The sequence below is a fragment of the Dendrobates tinctorius genome, unplaced genomic scaffold (genome assembly GCF_039654945.1).
Source record: "Dendrobates tinctorius isolate UK_male_01 unplaced genomic scaffold, ASM3965494v1 ptg000035l, whole genome shotgun sequence".
In the NCBI taxonomy this organism is placed as follows: domain Eukaryota; kingdom Metazoa; phylum Chordata; class Amphibia; order Anura; family Dendrobatidae; genus Dendrobates; species Dendrobates tinctorius.
The window spans coordinates 45,813,835-45,838,334 of record NW_027361703.1 but is presented as its reverse complement, the minus strand read 5'-3'; the positions used below and the strand labels follow the sequence as shown (position 1 = coordinate 45,838,334).

The 24,500-nt window shown below is 41.8% G+C and overlaps 1 protein-coding gene across 4 annotated transcripts in view; it reads right to left on the bottom strand.

Annotated features, from left to right (window-relative positions):
* Nucleotides 1–24,500, bottom strand: part of IL17REL (interleukin 17 receptor E like) — a 245,695-nt gene that overhangs the window by 43,000 nt on the left and 178,195 nt on the right. For all 4 annotated transcript variants that reach the window (XM_073573470.1, XM_073573472.1, XM_073573471.1 and 1 more), the window contains 2 exons: nucleotides 17,220–17,326; nucleotides 13,639–13,753 (listed from right to left, as the gene is read on the bottom strand). In XM_073573470.1, coding sequence (XP_073429571.1) covers nucleotides 13,639–13,753; nucleotides 17,220–17,326 — 222 coding nt within the window. The remainder of the gene's footprint in view (nucleotides 1–13,638; nucleotides 13,754–17,219; nucleotides 17,327–24,500) is intronic.

The window sequence follows — 24,500 nt, the reverse complement described above, 5'->3', positions numbered from 1 at the left end:
GCATCCTTTTGAGCTAGTACAACCATGAGTCTTCTTGGGAATGATGCAACAAGTTTTTCACACCTGGATTTGGGGATCCTCTGCCATTCTTCCTTGCAGATCCTCTCCAGTTCCATCAGGCTGGATAGTGAATGTTGGTGCGCAGCAATTTTCAGGTCTCTCCAGAGATGCTCAATTGGGTTTAGGTCAGGGCTCTGGTTGGGCCTGTCAAGAATGGTCACAGAATTGTTCTGAAGCCATTCCTTTGTTATTTTAATTTTGTGCTTAGGGTCTTAGTCTTGTTGGAAGGTGAACCTTCAGCCAAGTCTGAGGTCCAGAGCACTCTGGAAGAGATTTTCATCCAGGATATCTCTGCACTTGGCCACATTCATGTTTCCTTCAATTGCAACCAGTCATCCTGTCCCTGCAGCTGAAAACACCCCCATAGCATGATGCTGCCACCACCATGTTTCACTGTTGGGATTGTATTGGGCAGGTGATGAGTAGTGCCTGGTTTTCTTCTATACCGCTTAGAATTATCACCAAAAAGGTCTCTGTCTTCATCTCATCAGACCAGAGAATCTTATTTCTTATAGTCTGGGAGTCCTTCATGTGTTTTTTAGCAAACTCTATGCAGGCTTTCATATGTCTTGCACTGAGGAGAGGCTTCAGTTGGGCCACTCTGCCATAAAGGCCTGATTGGTGGAGTGCTGCAGTGATAGTTGACTTTGTGGAACTTTCTCACATCTCCCTACTGCATCTGTGGAGCTCAGCCACAGTGATCTTGGGGTTCTTCTTTACCTCTCTCACCAAGACTCTTCTCCCACGATTGCTCAGTTTGGCTGGATGACCAGGTCAAGGAAGACTTCTGGTGGTCCCAAACTTCTTCCATTTAAGGATTATAGAGGCCACTGTACTCTTAGGAGCCTTGAACACTACAGAAACTCTTTTATAACCTTGGCCAGATCTGTGCCTTGCCAAAGTTCTGTCTCTGAGCTCCTTAGCTAGTTCCTTTGACCTGCACTGTGAGCTGTGAGGTCTTATATAGGCAGGTGTGTGCCTTTACAAATCAGGTCCAATCAGTTTAATTAAACACAGCTGTACTCCAATGAAGAAGTAGAACCATCTCAAGGAGGATCACAGGGAATGTGGAAAGCATGTGACTTAAATATGTGTGTGTGAGCAAATGGTCTGAATACTTATGACCATGTGATATTTCAGTTTTTCTTTTTTAATAAATTTGCAAATTTCTGTTTTTTTCCAGTACAGAGTGTACATTAATGAGAAAAAAAATGAACTTTTTTGAATTTACCAAATGGCTGCAATGAAACAATGAGTGAAAATGGTGGAATTAATGGCGCTATATAAATGAGTAAAATAAATAATTAATCTTGTGCAGATTTTATCCAAGTGCCAAATTATTCAAAGTGCCAGGACAGTTAAACAGTAAACTTGGAAAAGGCTGGAACCAGGTAAGCCATGCAAGCCATTTAATCCCTTTACCCTCAAGGATAGTTTGCATGTTAATGACCAGGCCAATTTTTACAATTCTGACCACTGTCCCTTTATGACATAATAACTCTGGAACGCTTCCATGAATTCCAGTGATTCTGACACTGTTTTCTCATGACATATTGTACTCCATGATAGTGGTAAAATTTCTTTGCTATGACTTGAGTTTATTTGTGAAAAAAATGGAAATTTGGGGAATGCGTGTTTTCTACGTACTACTGATTCCACCTCATCTAGTACTTACCGTATTTTTCGGACCATAAGACGCACTTTTTTCCCCCAAAATTTTGGGGGAAAGTGGGGGGTGCGTCTTATGGTCGCAATATACTAACCTCCGGTGGTGGCAGCGGGCGGGGCTCTGCGGTGCGGTGGTGGCAGCGGGGGCCTCCGGGCTGCGAGGAAATGCCGGTGGAGCTGCCGCCCCTGCACCGGAGCACAGTCCACCTGCCCCAGCTCAGCACAGGCTACCTGCCCCAGCACAGCTGCCCCTGCCCCAGCACAGCTGCCCCAGCACAGCCCACCTGCCCCAGCCCCAGCGCAGCTGCCCCAGCACAGCTGCCCCTGCCCCAGCACAGCTGCCCCAGCACAACCAACCTGCCCCAGCACAGAGCCGCCACCGCATGAGCCTGGACCACTGAATGACCCCTGTGACTACTCATCCACCTGCGCCGGATCCCTTCCCAGGTAAGCTGAATTCGGACTGTAAGACGGACCCCCATTTGACACATTATTATTTTTTTCCCTATTTTCCTTCTGAAAATTGGGGTGCGTCTTATGGTCCGGTGCGTCTTATAGTCCGAAAAATACGGTACATGTTCGGCTGTATTATACTCTGAATACCCTGACAGATTAAGGGCATCTCTAAGCTGGTCAGACTTTGCCTTCCTAAAGTTCAGTGTTTTTGTGACTCCCTGACAAGTCCCCCTAGTGTAAGACAAGTGAAACTGTACAATATTGTGGTAGCTATTTCCTAGATGCCCGACAACCTGCTGATTTGTTATTCTGTCAGTTCTATTAGATAGTATTAGGTCTAAAAGTGCTGCTCCTCTGGTTGGATTTTGCACCAATTGTGAAAGATAATTTTTCTTGGTTATTAGCAGAAACCTGTTGCCTTTATGGGTTTTGCAGGTCTCTGTTTCCCACTTAATATCCGGTAGATAAAGTCCCCCATAACAAGGACCTCATTATGGGTTGCAGCCTCATCTATCTGCCTTAGTAGTAGACTTTCCATGATTATTGTTATATTTGGGGGTTTGTAACAGATCCCAATGAGAATTTTGTTACTATTTTTCCCTCCATGCATTTTGGCCCATATGGACTCGACATCCTCATTCCCTTCGCTAATATCCTCACTTAGGCTTCTTTTACACTTGCCGTGTTTTTGCTGGCCGTTTTTGTGGCCCCAATGCATTTCTATGGGGCTGTAAAAATGGCCCGTAAAAATTACTAGGAAGGCCATGCTCTGTATGGCTGTGAGGGCCATATTTGAGGCTGTGAAAAAATATCGAGCTTGCTCGATATTTTTCACGGCTTACGGACATGGCCGCAATGCATTTCAATGGTACTGCAAAAATGTTAGGTTGTTTTTGCTGTACACTGTATTTGCGGATCACCGTTTTTTCCCTGCTATTTGTTATAACAGGGAAAAACGGCGATCCGAGAAGGTTTTTTGCGGCCCGTTTTTGCGGAGTACCATGAAAATCACGGCAATATGGCACGCAAAAACAGCAAGTGTAAAAGCAGCCTTATAGTGGACTTTAGACAAGACTTTACATAAAGACAAACCCCTCTTCCTCTCCGATTTTTACGATCCTTTCTAAACAGACTGGAACCCTGTAAGTTAACTGCCCAGTCATAGCTTTCATCTAACCATGTCTCGGTTATTCCCACTATGTCATAATTACCTGTAGATATTTCTGTTTCTAGTTCTTTCATCTTGTTTTTCAGGCTTCTGGCGTTTGTGAGCATGCAGAGGATTTTGTTTTGTTCCAATCTCCTCCCTATGGATTGTTTTAGAAATGTTCTTACCTCCTTTCTGAGTATGTTGTCTTGGGTCTACTTTGCCACACCTCATATCCTTCATCAGTATATTTTCTGGCTGCATGTTTGAGTCTAATGTTTTTCTTCCCATTCCTTCTTCTTCTAGTTTAACGCCCTCCTGATGAGTGTAGCGAGTCTTCTGGGTGAATGTGTGTTTCCCAGGTTTGTTGAGGTGTAGTGCGTCCTAGCGGTGGCAACACACGTCAGGCGTCTCCACAGGCTCCCCCAATCTTAGATACCAATAGACTTCTATATCAAGTCCTTTTTGCGTGGGATAAGTATTGTATTTATGCGTACCTTCATTTCCCTTTGCATATAATTTGTGGTATCCACCTTTGTGGCTTTAGGAAAATTTATTCCTTTTTCATGTGGACTAAGTCTAGTTTGTTTCTCATGTAGTGGTTGAAATTATCTGGGGCATGAGTATATTCCCCTATGACATACAAGTATCAAGGTGACAATGCTTTCCTCTTCTCCTCATGGCTAGAGTATAAACCCTTATATCATTTATATTGTGTCTGTTATTATGGATATGCACGTTAATGTATTTTTCCTGTATATTGCTATTTGAGTGAGTGGGCGTTATCAACCACATATTTACATGATTACTTTTGGGCTAACAGGGTTTGTTATTTGTGTCATGTTTGTGACTTTTAAATGTTTTAATGGGTTATACCATGTTTGTATCCAATAAAATGATATATTTATGTATTTAGGTGATCCTGGTTTAAGTCTGTAGCTTTTCTTCCTTTTTCATGATTGTTATTTGCAGACTTTCTGTGTATCCCTTCAGTGTGGTGCCCTCTAATCTATTATGACTCTGGCGAGGAGTCCGTTGTCCTGCTAATTCACACTGTGGTCCAGGAATATGAATCCTTGTTGTCTGCACCATCGCCTTAGCCAGTTGTTCGCATCAAGGATCCTGTTCCATCTCCTGGTGACATGCCCATCTACTGGAATGATAGAAGAAAAAACTACCTGTGCATCAAGTTCCTTTACTTTCTTCCCCAACCCTTCAAAATCCTTGCAGATTGTCAGTAGGTTCTTCCTTGCCGCGTCATTGGAGCCAACATGTATCAGAAGAAACGGGTGGACATCCTTGGAACTGATGAGTTTTGGTATCCTATCAGTCACATCCTTGATTTTCATATCTGGGAGGCAGCATACTTCTCTTGCGGCTATGTCAGGTCTGCAGATGGTTGCTTCTGTGCCTCTCAGTAGTGAGTCTCCCACCACTACCACTCTTCTTCGCTTCTTGGCTGTACTTTTTCTTGTCACTTCTGGGTGTTGCTGTGTGTCCTTTTCCTCTTTTCAACAAACTGGAGCAAGTTCAGAAAAGAGCGACCAGAATGGTGACCGGTCTGCAAACCCTGTCTTATGAGGAAAGGTTGCAGGATTTGGGAATGTTTAGTTTGCAAAAGAGAAGACTGAGAGGAGACTTAATAGCTGTCTATAAATATCTCAAGGGCTGTCACATTGTAGAAGGATCAACTTTATTCTCATTTGCACAAGGAAAGACTAGAAGCAATGGGATGAAACTGAATGGGAGGAGATACAGATTAGATATTAGAAAAAACTTTTTGACAGTTAGAGTGATCAATGAGTGGAACAAGCTGCCACGAGAAGTGGTGAGTTCTCCTTCAATGGAAGTCTTCAAACAGAGGCTGGACAGACATCTGACTGGGATGATTTAGCGAATCCTGCTTTGAGCAGGGGGTTGGACCAGATGGCCCTGGAGGTCCCTTCCAACTCTACGATTCTATGATTCTATGATTCTTTGCTTGCTGGTAGTGCCTCATCCTTAGGTGTGCCATCTTTGTCTTCCACAAGGCCTTAGTATGGGTTTCTCAGTTGTGTGATTGGTGATGTCTCCATTGTCTTCTTGCTTCTTTTGGTCACGTGCTTCCACTAGTCTGTTTTTGGAGGTTCTCTGTCACTTTCTTCACCTTCTGTGACCAGTAGAGATGCTTCTGTTCTGTCTAAGAAGTCTTCATTTTCTTTGATGAGTTTCAAAGTTGCAATTCTTTCTTCCAGACCCCGCACCTTTTCTACTCAAAGGGCCAGTAGTCTACACTTCTGGCAGGTGAAGTTGGATTCTTCTTCTGGTCGATCTGTGAACATGTAGCACATATTGCAGCTCAGCATGTAGGTTGTCACATCTGCCATGTTGCTCCTAGATCCTGCTGACTTGCTGTGTGTATTCCTTCTTGTGTAATCTACTTTGTGTAACCTTCTTGTGCAATCTACTCAATCAGCCAAGCATTTCTTGCAATAATGTCCTGGAGGCAAAAATTCCAGTGCGCAGTTTGGCAATGCTTTCCAAGCAGCTGGTCCCGGCTGTACCCAACGATCTTCTTGCTGAGGGAGACTCTTCACTTTTCCCAGAAGGCACCTGGAATATGCAAATTGTCCTCCTCAAGGTTCAATCCCTGGTTTGGCGATGCTTTCCAAGCAGCTGGTCCCGGCTGTACCCAACATCATTTTCTCACTCTATCTAAAACTGAATTCCTTGTGTTTCCTCCCTCTACTAACCATGTCCTAACCTAATATTGCCAATTCCATGTCCGCTGTCTTGGGGTCATATTTGATTCAGATCTTTCATTCACCCCCTACATCCGATCACTCACTCGCTCATATTATCTAAACTTCAACAGCATCTCTACAATTTGACAATTTTTTACAACTGACTCTGCAAAAGCGTTCTTAATCAATCATTCTCATCTGGACTACTGCAACTCTATACTAATCGGTCTCCCTTGTACTAAACTGTCCCGTCTTCAATCTGTCCTGAAAGGAGCAGCCAGGCTCACATTTCTCTCCAACTGCTACACCAATGTCTCTATCCTGTGCCAGCCATTGCACTGGTTGCCTGTTTGCTACAGAGTTCAATATAAATGTATCACTCTCACCCACAAAGCTCGCCACAGCTCTGCATCACCCTACATTTCCTCCCTCATCTCTATCTACCTGTGCCCTCCATTCCACTAATGAACTAAGACTAACATCCTCAATAATCCAAACCTCCCACTACGATTTCAAAGACATTTCGTGAGCTACACCACTTCACTGGAATGTACTGGAAAAGTACTATTAATTCCCAATAACTATAGTTTTAAGCATGGACTAAAAACGCACTTCTTCAGATTGGCCTATTGCCTCATCTCATTATGTAACTATTCTAGTTTTGCCATTCCAAAATTTTATTTCAAATCTGGTCACTCATAGCATCTGTTTACACATCCTCCATGCACTTAATAGCACTTTTAATAGTACTTTGTGCTTATTCACACATTGGTTAGTGACTGTTTGAAACAGTGTTATTTGAATACCCTATTCATTATATTGATGCAAATCCAATAAATAAAAAAAAAAAACTACGTATAGAGAATCTATAAACATGAATAATGTTTATTGAATAACAGAAAAAATTTATAAAAACATTAAAATGCACGTAAATTGGGAGCAATTATTTCTACTCATGGGTTCCACCACCATAGGCAATGTCACCTAATTGACATGTATAATAGAATCCTTTTCTTCATATACACAAATTTATGAATGGTGTACATATGCAGTCATGGCCAAAAGTGTTGGCACCCTTGAAAATGTTCCAGAAAATGACTTATTTTTCCCTGAAAATTATTGCAACTACACATGTTGTTATACACATGTTTATTTTCTTAGCATGTCACACAATGCAAAAAACAGAGATAAAAGGCAAAACAGACATAATTTGTTACTAGCATGTGATGCTCATTCAAACTCTTTGCATTGTGTACCTGTCTGTGCCACACTAAGCATGGAAAACAGAAAGAGGAGAGGAGAACTGTTTGAGGACTTGAGAACCAAAATTGCTGAACAATATCAACAATCTTAAGGTTACAAGTCCATCTCCAGAGATCTTGATGATGCTTTGTCCACGGGGTACAACATAATCAAGTATACATCCCATGATACTGTAGTTATTCTCCTTTGGCAAGGACGGCAGAGAAAAATTGATGAAAGGTTGGAACACAGGACAGTCCGAAAGGTGGATAAGCAGCCCCAACCAAGCTCCAAAGAAATTCAAGCCATCCCACAAGCTCATGGTGCATCAGTGTCAGCATGAACTATATCTTGACATTTGAATGAAAAGAAACGCTATGGTGGGAGATCCAAGAGGACCCCACTGATGACACATAAACATAAAATAGCTAGACTGCAGTTAGCCAAAATGTACATGAGTAAGCCATAATCCTTCAGGAAAAGTGTTTTGTGGACAGATAAGACCAAGATAGAGCTTTTTGGTAAAGCACATCATTCTACTGTTTATCAAAAACAGAATGAGGCCGCTTTGAATGAAAAAACGGGAATGAGAAAAAACATAGTGCCTGCAGTGAAATAATGTGGAGGATCATTATTGCTTTGGAGTTATTTTGCTGCCGCTGGGTGCCTTGACTGTGCAAGGCATTATGAACTCTGAAGATTACCAAAAAATTCTGGGTTGCAAAGTAGTGCCCATTGTCACAAAGCAGAGTTTGCATCCTAGATCATGGACTTTCCAGCATGACAATGAACCAAACATACATGAAGAAACAAACAGAACAGAATGGAAACAAAGTGCTGGAGATTTTTGAAATGGGCTGCAATGAGTCCAGATCTAAATCCCATTGAACACTTGTGGAGAGATCTTAAAATTGCTGTTGCGAGAATGAAACCCTTCAAATATGAGAGACCTGGAGCAGTTTACAAAAGAAGAATGGTCCAAAATTCCAGTTGAGAGGTGTAAGATGCTTGCTGATGGCTATAAGAAGCTAGTGATTGCATTTATTTATTCCAAATTGTGTGCAACCAAATATTAAGTTGAGGGCGCTTACAATTTTGTCCAGCCCATTCTTGGGGTTTTGTGTGAAATTATGTCCAATTTGTAATTTTTTCTGTTTTTTCGTGCTGTTCCAATACACACAATGGAAATAAACATGTGTATAACAAAATGTGTATAATTGCAATCATTTTCTGAGAGAAATACTTCACTTTATGAATCAATTTCAAGGGTGCCAACACTTTTGGCCATGACTATATTGGAAAGATGTGCTTTTTATATTGGAATCCACTATTAAAGTAGCACCTTTATATTGTTAGATAGCTTGACTAATCATCAATTGATGTATTTTTTTCTATGAATTATTTTCACTGATTTTTCACTGACTAATTAGGCTACCATTTTTTTCCTTAGGGTGTGTGCACTCTCTGCGGATTCTGCTGCAGATCCTCAGCAGTTTTGGCCCTGCGGATCCGCAGCAGTTTCTGCTGCGTTGTACAGTACCATAATATCTTATGGGAAATGGAAACTGCAGTGCAGACGGTGCAGATTTTTCCTCGCGGATTTGCTGCGGTTTCTGACCCGCAGAAAGAATCGACATGTCAATTCTTTCTGCGGATTCCGCTGCGGTTTACCATCTCCTCCATTGTAGAGGTGATAAACCACAGGGCAAAAACGCAAGCTAATCCGCAGATAAACCACAGGTCTTTTGACCTGCGGATTTACCTGCAGATTTTGCAAAATCCGCGCAGATCAATCCGCAGCAGAATCCACAGCGTGTGCACACACCCTTATACTGTAAGGCATAGAAAGTCATATGACTCATCTATGTAATTGATCTGTTTATCATGTGTTATCATTATTTTTCTCTGTGTCATATTTACTCCATATTTACTTGCATTTTAATGAATTTTATAATTTTTTTTCTGTCATTCAATAAAGGTTATTCATGTTTAGACATTCTCTATAGGTGTCTTTTACATAATTGGATTTGTTTTGTGTTTGTGTATCAATACCTATTACTCTTAGGGCTTATTTGGCTATTTATTATATTGATGGCTGACCATACAATACAAGCATTTTTTTACCATTTACCTTTTGTTTTTCCCCTTCTTTTTCATAGATTGTAAACTTGCAAAAAGGGCCCTCACTCCTCTAGTTATCTACTGTGTAATATATTTTACTCTAATTTCTAACAGATTATGCAATATTATTGTTATATTCTCATTTCAAAGATTGAGAAATGCTATTGCTTGTGGTTTGACACTAGACAAAAAATCAAAAAGCATATGTTTATGGTAAAATGTAGCATTTGACATGAAAGATGTTAATCAGAATAGCTAACAGATTGTTTAGAGAAAGATTGTTTACATTCTCATTTACAATGAACAAAAAAATATGGACTTTGGTCTAAAGATACGTAGATAGCCTTGATCACTGCAGGATAGGAAAACCATGGCTCTGTGTGAAGGTCATAAAATGTTAAATTCTTAGAGATGTGAGGATCTTTTGAAATTCAAATTTTCTGACTTCAGCAAATTTAACCTAAAACTTGTTTTTTTTTGCCTCTTTGTGCTTCAGAACCGGGCCTGCTCGGATGGGGTGCAGCTAAGTGACTACCTGGTGTTCACTGGAGCTCCAGATTGTGGAGACAGACTGAGCTTCAGGTAGCCCTTAGGTACCACTCCTGGGCAGAACCCGGTACTGCAGCTGCTGAGGTTTGCTTACACTGAATATTGTTAGATCTCCATTCAGACTAGTAAGTTCTCGCACCTCTACAGGATGGTTACTGACACGAAATAAGGCTCAGTTCAGACATGCCAGTCTAAGATACTGGATCAGAGTTTGATCTCACATGGACCAGGTGACAATGTTCAGGCATTGGCCTCTCAAGGACCAGGAGATGAGGTTCAGGGTGGCTGCTTCAGGACAAAAGCACAAGTTTCAGACACTAGCTGCTCTAGGACAAGGGTACGAGGTCCAGGCACTGGCCGCTCCAGGACCAGGGGACAAGGTGCAGGCACTGGCCACACTGGAACTAGGGGACTTTGGACACAGGACTGACCACACTGGGACCAGGAAAACAGGTTCAGGACACTGGCTGCGCCGGGACTAGGGAACCTTACAACTCACTAGTACTGCATGTCACTAATGACTTTACATGTTGCTTGACAACTCCCTAGGAGAAAGGGAGATTTTTATACAAGATGGCTCCCAGATACTGGCTGGGTGCCATCTTGCAGGTGCAACAAGCTTAGGGCGTTTAATATTATGTGCGCACTGCCGCTTTAAGAACAAGGAAGGGCGCACATGCGCATACTAGGCGTGAAGCAAGAGGGACACACCGGGAGGCTACACCGTGGAGCTGGGGCAATGAGTAAGCCAGTGTCATGATCCAGTTTTGGATCTGTGGCAGATTTGGCGTTTCATAGTAAAACTTTTTTCGTTTCAGGCCATCAGGGGTTAATGTCAGTTTTCCCCCCTCGGTGGCAGCTGGGGTAATTACATTGCTACTGAGTTTGCTGATACAGGTGGTGACCACTCCCACCTTCCTTCAAAAGGTCACCTGATGCATCAGCTAACTGTTGGTGATACAAGTCCTTTTGGATACCAACCATGCTGAAGACCGGAGGTTGCTGGTGCAGTGGTGCTTCAGCTGAATGCTGTGATCTGGTGCCTTACTCTGTGATGCGGTGCATTGCAGCAGAGAAAGCTAAGTGTTGTTTTTGTGTTTCCTATTCCCTGTGGTGTTTGTCTTACCTTACCTTGTGTTGTCTTAGTGCAGCAGTGGGATTAGTGTCTTCACTTGCCAATTCCCTACTTAGGGATAGGAGCTGGGCAAGTGAGGGTTTAGGTATCCTGCTCAATGACGGGGTGAGTGCAGGAGGTGTCCATTCCCCCGTTCCCTATCGCAGAGCCCACTGTTGTTAAAGATTTCCCTGGTGTTTTCTGGTGTGTTTTCTTGCTTTGCCGTTTAGTGAACGACCGATTGGTGGGTCGTGTCACACTGGGCCAGTCACTCCATGACAGCCGGCATCCCTGCATGGACCTTTTTCTAACATAATATATTCTTGTTTTCATTTGTATATTTTTATTCACTTTTTATGTGTTTGTCTGACTTTATTAGTTCTCTATTGTGGTAAGGGTTTAGTTTTCCCAGCAGTTATCCCCTGATTCATCATTTGCAACTTTTTGAAAAGTCACAATTTTTTTAAATAAGTATTTTTTTGGCACAATTTTTGTGACATTTTACAAAATATGCAAATTTGAATAAAAAATATATATAAAAAAGGTAAAATACAAAAATAAAGGCCATTTTTAGCTTGCCACAAGTCAAAAACCATGCGTACCATTTTGAAGAATTTGTCCCAAAAACATGTCAATAAATGCTACAAGATAAAAAAGAAAAAGTGGAGAAGGAGTAAAGGATTCTAGTGTCAAAATCTTCAATTAAAACCACAATTTTTGTGGAGTAAGTATAAAAAAGTCACAATCCCTTGTAGAGATATCTACCAAACACGTTTCAGACTGGCTTATTTACCACGGACTTTCATGTGGGTAAGCTTGACTTTCCTTTGACAAAAGAAATTGTGACTTAAAAAAATGGCAAATAATGAACTGGGACCATAGAGTCTTTTTTTTCCAGCATTACTGCTTTAGTTATACCCATGTGAGGCAGTGAGGGGGATCATATATGAGGATCGATATGTGTCCCCAAGGATGCGGACGGAGTCATATTAAACCCGCAGGAGTACTTTGTGTTCACTGCAGGACGCCTGTGAGTCACAAGGCAAAATAAAAGAGAGATTGAATTGGGTCTAAGTAGTGACTCAGTCAGATTTTTAGGAAAACCCATTAAGGGATTTTATTTTTAGAGGGATTTGCAGGTTTGGTAGTGGAGCGAATCCATCTCTCCACTCCGGTTTTGGAAGTAGCTCTATAGCCACAATTACATTTAAATCTGTCAGTTTTGCCTTGGGTGTGTCAGTGTTGGAGTTTGCAAGCTGCACAGCAGGTTGCTCTGAACAACCATGGTCTGTGTGGAGGTAACACAGAGCCAGGGACTACCAGGTGGCATACACACCCAAAAGACATGGCTGTGCCATTGTCCACGGCAATAGGTTCTGAGTTCTGGACTGTGTTTATGCATACCCAGCTGCGATCTGGAGGACATCTTCAGAAGAAGTGTGAACAAAACATGCGTCGAGGTGGAGGGACACGGCACCGACTCTACACACCCAGTAAGTATAAATTAGTGGCTCCATGTGTGTATGCTTTATATGTTGCAAATTGCGGTTTACTGCGTAAACTTTAGGGATTAGCTGCACCAACATTCAGGACATTATTTCAGGTAATACAAGTTGCCTGGCAATAGTCTATGTAAAGCATAGGTATATACCTTATCCCAATCTCAGCACAAGCACTTTTTTATACTGCATTATTTTGCACATAGCATAATTAGGCTGCTTCCCTCTTTGAACTTTTGATATTCTATAAAAAAACTATTACAAAACAATCACTAACCTCAGGGAGACCAGTCAAAGAAAACACTGTGGCAGCCGGCAAAGGCTCTCAATCAGTGAAATCCTAGGTGCATTGCTCCCTAGGAAATACAAATATGCAAATAAAGTCCGTGGAGCCTCATTTAAGAGTCTCAAACACGTGTTTGAGACTCTTAAATGAGGCTCCACGGACTTTATTTGCATAAAAAAACTATTGCAATATACTACATTTAGTCTGGGTGTGTTTAAATGTGTCTCTAGCTTACAATGTCTCTCACATCTGAGAACACTATGTGTGTTTTAATTTTGATTCTGTTTTTAATAATATTCAATAAATTGATACTTATTTGAAAAAAATAATTTTTTCTATATATGCTTTTTCTGTTCACTCCCTGTTAGTTGTGGGATTGCAGTGCCTACAGGAAGTCTGTCAAAATCATAAAAACACCTCCTATCTCGTCATTGGTTCAGTTTGCTGGTATCTCCCTCCCCATGCAGTTCTGCCTCCTGTGATAGGCTGCTGTGTTTCTTTCACAAGAGTAGTGCATTGTACTAAATCACCAACGAGAAATGAAAATAAGAGAAACTTTAGGAACCTACAACTCATATAATGAGCCAAATTAACTTTTTGGGAGGAAGCTTGTAGAGGAGAGAAAAAGCAATAAATTCTAATTCTGTATAGCATAATGTGTACAAATCATAAACATGTAATCACAGTCAATTAATTATTACGTCTTTGAGCATTTTTATTACGCATCCTATACAAGTATACATTTTGGCTGAAAAATATTTGTATTAGCTTACCTTGTACATGATAATCTTTGCTTATTTCAATGCCACAATAATCTGGTACTGTTTTCATAGTTACAAAAACATGCTCAGAAACACCCACTTCAAAGCAATTAGCTTGAACATGTACCTGCATTTGGAAAGAACACCCTCAACATTCAATTTTTCCGAAAAAGGCTGCTATTTACATCATGCTTTACTGGCACCAGACTTGATAACATGTCAGCTTGCCAATTCAAGACTAGTGTGAACTAGATTACTTTCATGTTTACTTCTCAATTTCTGTAGTCTCTGGGATTCCCCATACTGTTTGCCAAGAGCAAAGAAGACACTTCCTTAAAGGAAAATCCACTTTTAGATAACATAATGATATAGCCTGCAGAATAATTAATGTACGTATATTCCCCTAATTAGTTTGGGACTTAAAGGGGTTTTCACCTTGGCGTGACATTGTTTCATTCACAGTAAGCATTATTTATACATTTCCTGTCATCATCATTGCTTCAATAGCAAATATGCATAGGTTTTCAATATTTTACTACTTTTCTATGATAAAAGATAAAAAAATACTTTTGTGTCACTGCATTCCCAAAGTCATATTTTTTTTTATTTTTCCACCAATTAAATTGTGTAAGAGATTGTTTTTTGCATGATGAGAAAATATTTTTTATTAAGGTTACATATGTGTGACCCCATATACCCCATTTTGGAGTACTGTATATAGTTGTGGTCAAAAGTATTGATACCCCTGCAATTCTGTCAGATAATACTCAGTTTCTTCCTGAAAATGATTGCAAACACAAATTCTTTGGTATTAGTATCTTCATTTAATTTGTCTTAAATGAAAAAACACAAAAGAGAATGAAGCAAAAAGCAAAACATTGATCATTTCACACAAAACTCCAAAAATGGGCCAAACAAAAGTATTGGCACCCTCAGCCTAATACTTGGTTGCACAACCCTTAGCCAAAATAACTGCGACCAACCGCTTCCGGTAACCATCAATGAGTTTCTTACAATGCTCTGCTGGAATTTTAGACCATTTTTCTTTGGCAAACTGCTCCAGGTCCCTGATATTTGAAGGGTGCCTTCTCCAAACTGCCATTTTTAGATCTCTCCACAGGTGTTCTATGGGATTCAGGTCTGGACTCATTGCTGGCCACCTTAGAAGTCTCCAGTGCTTTCTCTCAAACCATTTTCTAGTGCTTTTTGAAGTGTGTTTTGGGTCATTTTCCTGCTGGAAGACCCATGACCTCTGAGGTAGACCCAGCTTTCTCACACTGGGCCCTACATTATGCTGCAAAATTTGTTGGTAGTCTTCAGACTTCATAATGCCATGCACACGGTCAAGCAGTCCAGTGCCAGAGGCAGCAAAGCAACCCCAAAACATCAGGGAACCTCCGCCATGTTTGACTGTAGGGACCGTGTTCTTTTCTTTGAATGCCTCTTTTTTTCTCCTGTAAACTCTATGTTGATGCCTTTGCCCAAAAAGCTCTACTTTTCTCTCATCTGACCAGAGAACATTCTTCCAAAATGTTTTAGACTTTTTCAGGTAAGTTTTGGCAAACTCCAGCCTGGCTTTTTTATGTCTCGGGGTAAGAAGTGGGGTCTTCCTGGGTCTCCTACCATACAGTCCCTTTTCATTCAGACGCCGACGGATAGTACGGGTTGACACTTTTGTACCCTTGGACTGCAGGGCAGCTTGAACTTGTTTGGATGTTAGTCGAGGTTCTTTATTCAACATCCGCACAATCTTGCATGGAAATCTCTTGTCAATTTTTCTTTTCCATCCACATCTAGGGAGGTTAGCCACAGTGCCATGAGCTTTAAACTTCTTGATGACACTGCGCACGGTAGACACAGGAACATTCAGGTCTGCGGAGATGGACTTGTAGCCTTGAGATTGCTCATGCTTCCTCACAATTTGGTTTCTCAAGTCCTCAGACAGTTCTTTGGTCTTCTTTCTTTTCTCCATGCTCAATGTGGTACACACAAGGACACAGGACAGAGTTTGAGTCAACTTTAATCCATGTCAACTGGCTGCAAGTGTCATTTAGTTATTGCCAACACCTGTTAGGTGCCACAGGTAAGTTACAGGTGCTGTTAATTACACAAATTAGAGAAGCATCACATGATTTTTCGAACAGTGCCAATACTTTTGTCCACCCTCTTTTTTATGCTTGGTGTGGAATTATATCCAATTTGGCTTTAGGACAATTCTTTTTGTGTTTTTTCATTTAAGACAAATTAAATGAAGATAATAATACCAAAGAATTTGTGTTTGCAATCATTTTCAGGAAGAAACTGAGTATTATCTGACAGAATTGCAGGGGTGTCAATACTTTTGGCCACAACTGTATATAACATTTCCATTACGTTTCTGATTTTTTTTAAAGAGGCAAGATAAAAGGTGCAAGCCATATTTAAAAACTGGCCAGGTGTATTGGCAAATTGCCAATGTGATTGGCTCCATGTGCTCATCCACGTTGTGGACAGAAGTCAGAGCTACCTTTTATACTGCATGCAGTGTTCTGATAAATCGGACCAGATTAGTCAATTCTTGTCTACTTTTATGGAGAATGGGTCTAGGTTGTATTCAATTTTGGGTGTGATGAAGGAGTCATATTCACGATGTGGGATTCTAATGCATTAGTTTGGCCGTGTCCAGCAGCATGGTTTACCCAGTGAAATGAGCTTCAGTGTATCCATGTGTATATGCCCCTACATGTGTATGCTTGCTACAAGTACACCTGTCCCTAACTATCCCCATGAGTTAGAGACTGCACTCATACCCCTGTCTATATACAGTATGTGGCAGGAAACCTACCTTCTGAACTCCTGCCAGATTAGTGACTTTACGCCACTCAATCTGCTGTATTATGTGACCAATGATCGGCTACACGTTTGCCAATCAGTCATCTTTTCTTGGCCTCTTTAAACAGGCAGAACAAGCTAACAAAGCAGACAGAAAGATCAGTAAGGCTAGTTTCACACTAGTGTTTGACAGAGCTGCGGAGGGCTGCGTAGTTCCTCTGTTAAGCCCCGCCCACTGCCGCACCTCTTCCTTCAGCTCCACCTACATCCGCATGCGTCCTGCGTACCCTATCTTTAACATTAGTTACACAGGCCATGCAAATGTACGTGGATGCCTTCGCATGCGTCATTTTGACGCTGCGCCGAATGCAACATGTTGCATTTTGTTGCGGTCGGCGCAGCGTCAAAACTATACATGCGCAGGCATCCGCATACATTTACATGGCCTGTGTAACTAATGTTAAAGATAGGGCACGCAGGACGCATGCAAATGTAGGCGGAGCTAAAGGAAGAGGTGCGGCAGTGGGCGGGGCTTAACGGAGGAACTACGCAGGCCTCCGCAGCTCTGCCGAATGATAGTGTGAACCTAGCCTAACAAAGCTTTTCATGAGAATAGGTTGTCATTGTTCTCCGCAGCACATAGGCACAGGATGATGTGCTGCCGAGGACAGCGATTTTCTTAAGAAAACCAAAAAAGATCATTTCACCCAGTGATTTGCCCATTTGTTGTGTGATTGGCAGCCTGTTTAACTGTAGCTCATTGAGAGATCATTTCCATTTACCTTATGTTCATGTTTCTTCACTTTACTCTTCGTAAACCTTATGTGCATACACTGATTCTGTTGAGAGCTCATTGACATAGTACAGATTTCAACCCCACGGATGTTATCTAGAAAGAAATAGGCTTTTACTAGCTAGATTTACTTGGCTACATATTTAACTAATGATAGAAAAGAGACATATTAGGTAAAGAAATACAATACAACATACCATAATCTTTGTGCAGGGAATTCAAGGAAATGCAATAAGTCATTCTATTGGCCATGTATACTATATACTAATTTCTTAATATGTGGTTAGAAAAAAAGTTTGGTATATCAGGATATAATTATATCTTGTCCTTCACAAATCAATATTATTCTATAGGTAACACTAAAAAGGGAAACCTGAAAAAAAACTTTTAGTTTTCATTTGAGATTTCATAATGATGAACAATTTGTACAAGTATTGAGATCACTAAGCAATACCCAAAAAGAGAGGAGCAGTTGCCTTGTTCCACTATAATACACAGGGGGCACTATTGCATCTTAGAGGAGAATATAGTAGCAATTAAATATATAGTTTGCCATTATGCAGAGGCAAAAGTAAGATATAAACTCCCCACCGGAGGCATTCTTTAAAGAGAATCTGTCACTAGGCTTTGCTAGCCTATGTGAGAGCAGCATGATATAGGGGCAGAGACCCTGGCTCCATAAATGTATCACTTACTGCGCTGCTTGCCGTAGTTTTGATAAAATCAAATTTTACCAGTTCTCTGAATGCTGAGCTCTGTATAACCCTGGCCAAAATACTGATTGGCCTCTTTCTATGTACACTGTGCATAGGCAGAAAGTTGCTAATAAGTGTTGGGGGTGGGGTTATGTACAGCTTATGAACAAGGAGGGCTTCATGGCAGCAGGTTTACTAGTTTTCTAGTGATAATCTCCTGACATTGAAACCACAACAAACAGCCCATTAAGGGACACATCACTGGAATCAGTGCCTCTGTCTCTACATTATGCTGCTGTTAGATCAAATGGTGACAGATTCCCTTTAAGACATTTTATTTATCAAAGCATAAGCCAGCGTATGCTTTGTATAAACACAATACCTGGAAATCAATGAAATATAGTTAGGATTTTATGATAATTTCCATTGAATCAGTCAAAGGTAAACAAGCTCATTCTACCATCAAATTATATAATATTCAAGGAGAAAACAAGAAAAACAAAAATTGGTGGATAATTAACTCATTAACAATATCAGTGTATAATCAAAACTAAAATTCCCCAGTGAAGGAATATATATTCTGATACGCTCAATTCATTTACAGGGCAATTTATGTAGCCTGAACTATAGGCACCATGAATCAGAGTTGGGCAGTATTAATGCAGATGTTTACGTGTTACCCTAAATTATTGCAGCGATTCAGAAAAAACTTTGCGTAAAGTTTGCCTGTGACCATTATTTTGGGATAACAAGGTCACTGGAAGCTTCAATCTGCTCCGCTGCTAGGTCTCTCTATGTGTGTATATAGAGAGAGAGTCAGTCTAGGGGAGTGGAGTAAGAAGAGGCCTCCTGAGATTGGCCTGGACTAGTCATCACATAGTCTACAACTGGTTCTTTTTCAATCATTCATTGAAAAATAAATACACCTGCAATAACCCATCCAGTGTATGATGCACACTGCTTGTGACTCAGCCAGTGTATGATATGTACTGCTTGTGACTCAGCCAGTGTATGATGTGTACTGCTTGTAACTCAGCCAGTGTATGATGCGTACTGCTTGTGATTCAGCCACTGTATGATGCGTACTGCTTGAGATTCAGCCAGTGTATGATGTTTACTGCTTGTGATTCAGCCAGTGTATGATGCTTACTGCTTGTGATTCAGCCAGTGTATGATGTGTACTGCTTGTGACTCAGCCAGTGTATGATGCATACTGCTTGTGATTCAGCCAGGGTATGATGCTTACTGCTTGTGACTCAGCCAGTGCATGATGCGTACTGCTTGTGACTCAGCCAGTGCATGATGCGTACTGCTTGTGACTCAGCCAGTGTATGATGCGTACTGCTTGTGACTCAGCCAGTGTATGATGCGTACTGCTTGTGATTCAGCCAGTGTATGATGCTTACTGCTTGTGATTCAGCCAGTGTATGATGCGTACTGCTTGTGATTCAGCCAGTGTATGATGCTTACTGCTTGTGATTCAGCCAGTGTATGATGCGTACTGCTTGTGATTCAGCCAGTGTATGATGCTTACTGCTTGTGATTCAGCCAGTGTATGATGTGTACTGCTTGTGATTCAGCCAGTGTATGATGCGTACTGCTTGTGACTCAGCCAGTGTATGATGCGTACTGCTTGTGACTCAGCCAGTGTATGATGCATACTGCTTGTGACTCAGCCAGTGTATGACGCATACTGCTTGTGATTCAGCCAGTGTATGATGCATACTGCTTGTGATTCAGCCAGTGTATGATGTTTACTGCTTGTGATTCAGCCAGTGTATGATGCTTACTGCTTGTGATTCAGCCAGTGTATGATGCGTACTGCTTGTGATTCAGCCAGTGTATGATGCGTACTGCTTGTGACTCAGCCAGTGTATGATGCATACTGCTTGTGACTCAGCCAGTGTATGATGCATACTGCTTGTGATTCAGCCAGTGTATGACGCATACTGCTTGTGATTCAGCCAGTGTATGATGCATACTGCTTGTGATTCAGCCAGTGTATGATGTTTACTGCTTGTGACTCAGCCAGGGTATGATGCGTGCTGCTTGTGATTCAGCAAGTGCATGACGCATACTGCTTGTGATTCAGCCAGTGTATGATGCGTGCTGCTTGTGACTCAGCCAGTGCATGATGTTTACTGCTTGTGACTCAGCCAGTGTATGATGTTTACTGCTTGTGACTCAGCCAGGGTATGATGCGTGCTGCTTGTGATTCAGCCAGTGCATGACGCATACTGCTTGTGATTCAGCCAGTGTATGATGCATACTGCTTGTGATTCAGCCAGTGTATGATGTTTACTGCTTGTGACTCAGCCAGTGTATGATGCGTACTGCTTGTGATTCAGCCAGTGTATGATGCGTACTGCTTGTGACTCAGCCAGTGTATGATGTTTTCTGCTTGTGACTCAGCCAGTGTATGATGCGTACTGCTTGTGATTCAGCCAGTGTATGATGCGTACTCCTTGTGACTCAGCCAGTGTATTGTGTTTACTGCTTGTGACTCAGACAGTGTATGATGTTTACTGCTTGTGACTCAGCCAGGGTATGATGCGTGCTGCTTGTGATTCAGCCAGTGCATGACGCATACTGCTTGTGATTCAGCCAGTGTATGATGCATACTGCTTGTGATTCAGCCAGTGTATGATGTTTACTGCTTGTGACTCAGCCAGTGCATGATGTTTACTGCTTGTGACTCAGCCAGTGTATGATGTTTACTGCTTGTGACTCAGCCAGGGTATGATGCGTGCTGCTTGTGATTCAGCCAGTGCATGACGCATACTGCTTGTGATTCAGCCAGTGTATGATGCATACTGCTTGTGATTCAGCCAGTGTATGATGTTTACTGCTTGTGACTCAGCCAGTGTATGATGCGTACTGCTTGTGATTCAGCCAGTGTATGATGCGTACTGCTTGTGACTCAGCCAGTGTATGATGTTTACTGCTTGTGACTCAGCCAGTGTATGATGCGTACTGCTTGTGATTCAGCCAGTGTATGATGCGTACTGCTTGTGACTCAGCCAGTGTATGATGTTTACTGCTTGTGACTCAGCCAGTGTATGATGTTTACTGCTTGTGACTCAGCCAGGGTATGATGCGTGCTGCTTGTGATTCAGCCAGTGCATGACGCATACTGCTTGTGATTCAGCCAGTGTATGATGCATACTGCTTGTGATTCAGCCAGTGTATGATGTTTACTGCTTGTGACTCAGCCAGTGCATGATGTTTACTGCTTGTGATTCAGCAAGTGCATGACGCATACTGCTTGTGATTCAGCCAGTGTATGATGCGTACTGCTTGTGACTCAGCCAGTGCATGATGTTTACTGCTTGTGACTCAGCCAGTGTATGATGTTTACTGCTTGTGACTCAGCCAGGGTATGATGCGTGCTGCTTGTGATTCAGCCAGTGCATGACGCATACTGCTTGTGATTCAGCCAGTGTATGATGCATACTGCTTGTGATTCAGCCAGTGTATGATGTTTACTGCTTGTGACTCAGCCAGTGTATGATGCGTACTGCTTGTGATTCAGCCAGTGTATGATGCGTACTGCTTGTGACTCAGCCAGTGTATGATGTTTTCTGCTTGTGACTCAGCCAGTGTATGATGCGTACTGCTTGTGATTCAGCCAGTGTATGATGCGTACTCCTTGTGACTCAGCCAGTGTATTGTGTTTACTGCTTGTGACTCAGACAGTGTATGATGTTTACTGCTTGTGACTCAGCCAGGGTATGATGCGTGCTGCTTGTGATTCAGCCAGTGCATGACGCATACTGCTTGTGATTCAGCCAGTGTATGATGCATACTGCTTGTGATTCAGCCAGTGTATGATGTTTACTGCTTGTGACTCAGCCAGTGCATGATGTTTACTGCTTGTGACTCAGCCAGTGTATGATGTTTACTGCTTGTGACTCAGCCAGGGTATGATGCGTGCTGCTTGTGATTCAGCCAGTGCATGACGCATACTGCTTGTGATTCAGCCAGTGTATGATGCATACTGCTTGTGATTCAGCCAGTGTATGATGTTTACTGCTTGTGACTCAGCCAGTGTATGATGCGTACTGCTTGTGATTCAGCCAGTGTATGATGCGTACTGCTTGTGACTCAGCCAGTGTATGATGTTTACTGCTTGTGACTCAGCCAGTGTATGATGCGTACTGCTTGTGATTCAGCCAGTGTATGATGCGTACTGCTTGTGACTCAGCCAGTGTATGATGTTTACTGCTTGTGACTCAGCCAGTGTATGATGTTTACTGCTTGTGACTCAGCCAGGGTATGATGCGTGCTGCTTGTGATTCAGCCAGTGCATGACGCATACTGCTTGTGATTCAGCCAGTGTATGATGCATACTGCTTGTGATTCAGCCAGTGTATGATGTTTACTGCTTGTGACTCAGCCAGTGCATGATGTTTACTGCTTGTGACTCAGCCAGTGTATGATGTTTACTGCTTGTGACTCAGCCAGGGTATGATGCGTGCTGCTTGTGATTCAGCCAGTGCATGACGCATACTGCTTGTGATTCAGCCAGTGTATGATGCATACTGCTTGTGATTCAGCCAGTGTATGATGTTTACTGCTTGTGACTCAGCCAGTGTATGATGCGTACTGCTTGTGATTCAGCCAGTGTATGATGCGTACTGCTTGTGACTCAGCCAGTGTATGATGTTTACTGCTTGTGACTCAGCCAGTGTATGATGTTTACTGCTTGTGACTCAGCCAGTGTATGATGCATACTGCTTGTGATTCAGCCAGTGTATGATGCGTACTGCTTGTGACTCAGCCAGTGTATGATGTTTACTGCTTGTGACTCAGCCAGTGTATGATGTTTACTGCTTGTGACTCAGCCAGTGTATGATGCGTACTGCTTGTGATTCAGCCAGTGTATGATGTGTACTGCTTGTGACTCAGCCAGTGTATGATGTTTACTGCTTGTGACTCAGCCAGTGTATGATGCGTACTGCTTGTGATTCAGCCAGTGTATGATGCGTACTGCTTGTGACTCAGCCAGTGTATGATGTTTACTGCTTGTGACTCAGCCAGTGTATGATGTTTACTGCTTGTGACTCAGCCAGTGTATGATGCGTACTGCTTGTGATTCAGCCAGTGTATGATGCGTACTGCTTGTGACTCAGCCAGTGTATGATGTTTACTGCTTGTGATTCAGCCAGTGTATGATGCGTGCTGCTTGTGATTCAGCCAGTGCATGACGCATACTGCTTGTGATTCAGCCAGTGTATGATGCATACTGCTTGTGATTCAGCCAGTGTATGATGCGTACTGCTTGTGATTCAGTCAGTGCATGATGCTTACTGCTTGTGATTTGGGCACTATGAATTTGATGATGAGTTTCTTTTAAGCCATATGTGCAGGCCTTAAAATTTCTGCACCTACAATTTTTAGAAGTTTGATAATATTCTGAAATGCCAAAGTTAGATAACAACAAGAACAAATTAACCACATACTGTAATATCCATGGCCAAATAGCTCTTAACCAAATATGTGGAAAAATAGTGTCTCTAAATATATCTGGTCATGTATACCATGTATACCTATTTCTGTTAAGATATAGATCAGCGCCAAAAAGGGCAAATGTGAACATATAGAGAAAGCAGGAACTATTAAATTGTAAACAACTTTATAGACACATAATCACAAATTCACAATATAGCACATAAAAACAAGTGGAAAGTCAGGGGACAAGTCAAGAAATGTGGCGCCACAGCCAGACAGGAAAAACTTTAATGATACTAGCAGCAGAAAAAGTATATACAGTGGGGGAAATAAGTATTTGATCCCTTGCTGATTTTGTAAGTTTGCCCACTGACAAAGACATGAACAGTCTATAATTTTAAGGGTAGGTTAATTTTTCCATTGTGAGATAGAATATCAAAAATAAAATCCAGAAAATCTCATTTTGTAAATTATATAAATTTATTGGCATTTTGCAGTGAGAAATAAGTATTTGATTCCTCTGGTAAACAAGACTTAATACTTAGTGGCAAAACTCTTGTTGGCAAGCACAGTAGTCAGACGTTTTTTGTAGTTGATGATGAGGTTTGCACACATGTAAGGAGGAATTTTGGCCCACTCCTCTTTGCAGATCATCTCTAAATCATTAAGATTTTGAGGCTTCGCTTGGCAACTCGGAGCTTCAACTCCCTCCATAAGTTTTATATGGCTTTAAGATCTGGAGACTGGCTAGGCAACTCCATGACCTTAATGTGCTTTTTTTTAGCTACTCCTTTGTTGTCTTGTCTGTATGTTTTGAGTCATTGTCTTGCTGGAAGACCCAACCACGACCCATTTTTAATGTCCTGGTGGAGAGAAGGAGGTTGTCATTCAGGTTAATATGGTACATGGCTCCATCCATTCTCCCATTGATGCAGTTGAGTAGTCCTGTTCCCTTAGCAGAGAAATACCCCCAAAACATAATGTTTCTACCTCCATGCTTGACAGTGGGGACGGTGTTCTTTGGGTCATAAGCAGCATTTCTCCTCCTACAAACACAGCGAGTTGAGTTAATGCCAAAAACATCAATTTTTGTCTCATCTGATCAACGCACCTTCTTCCAATCA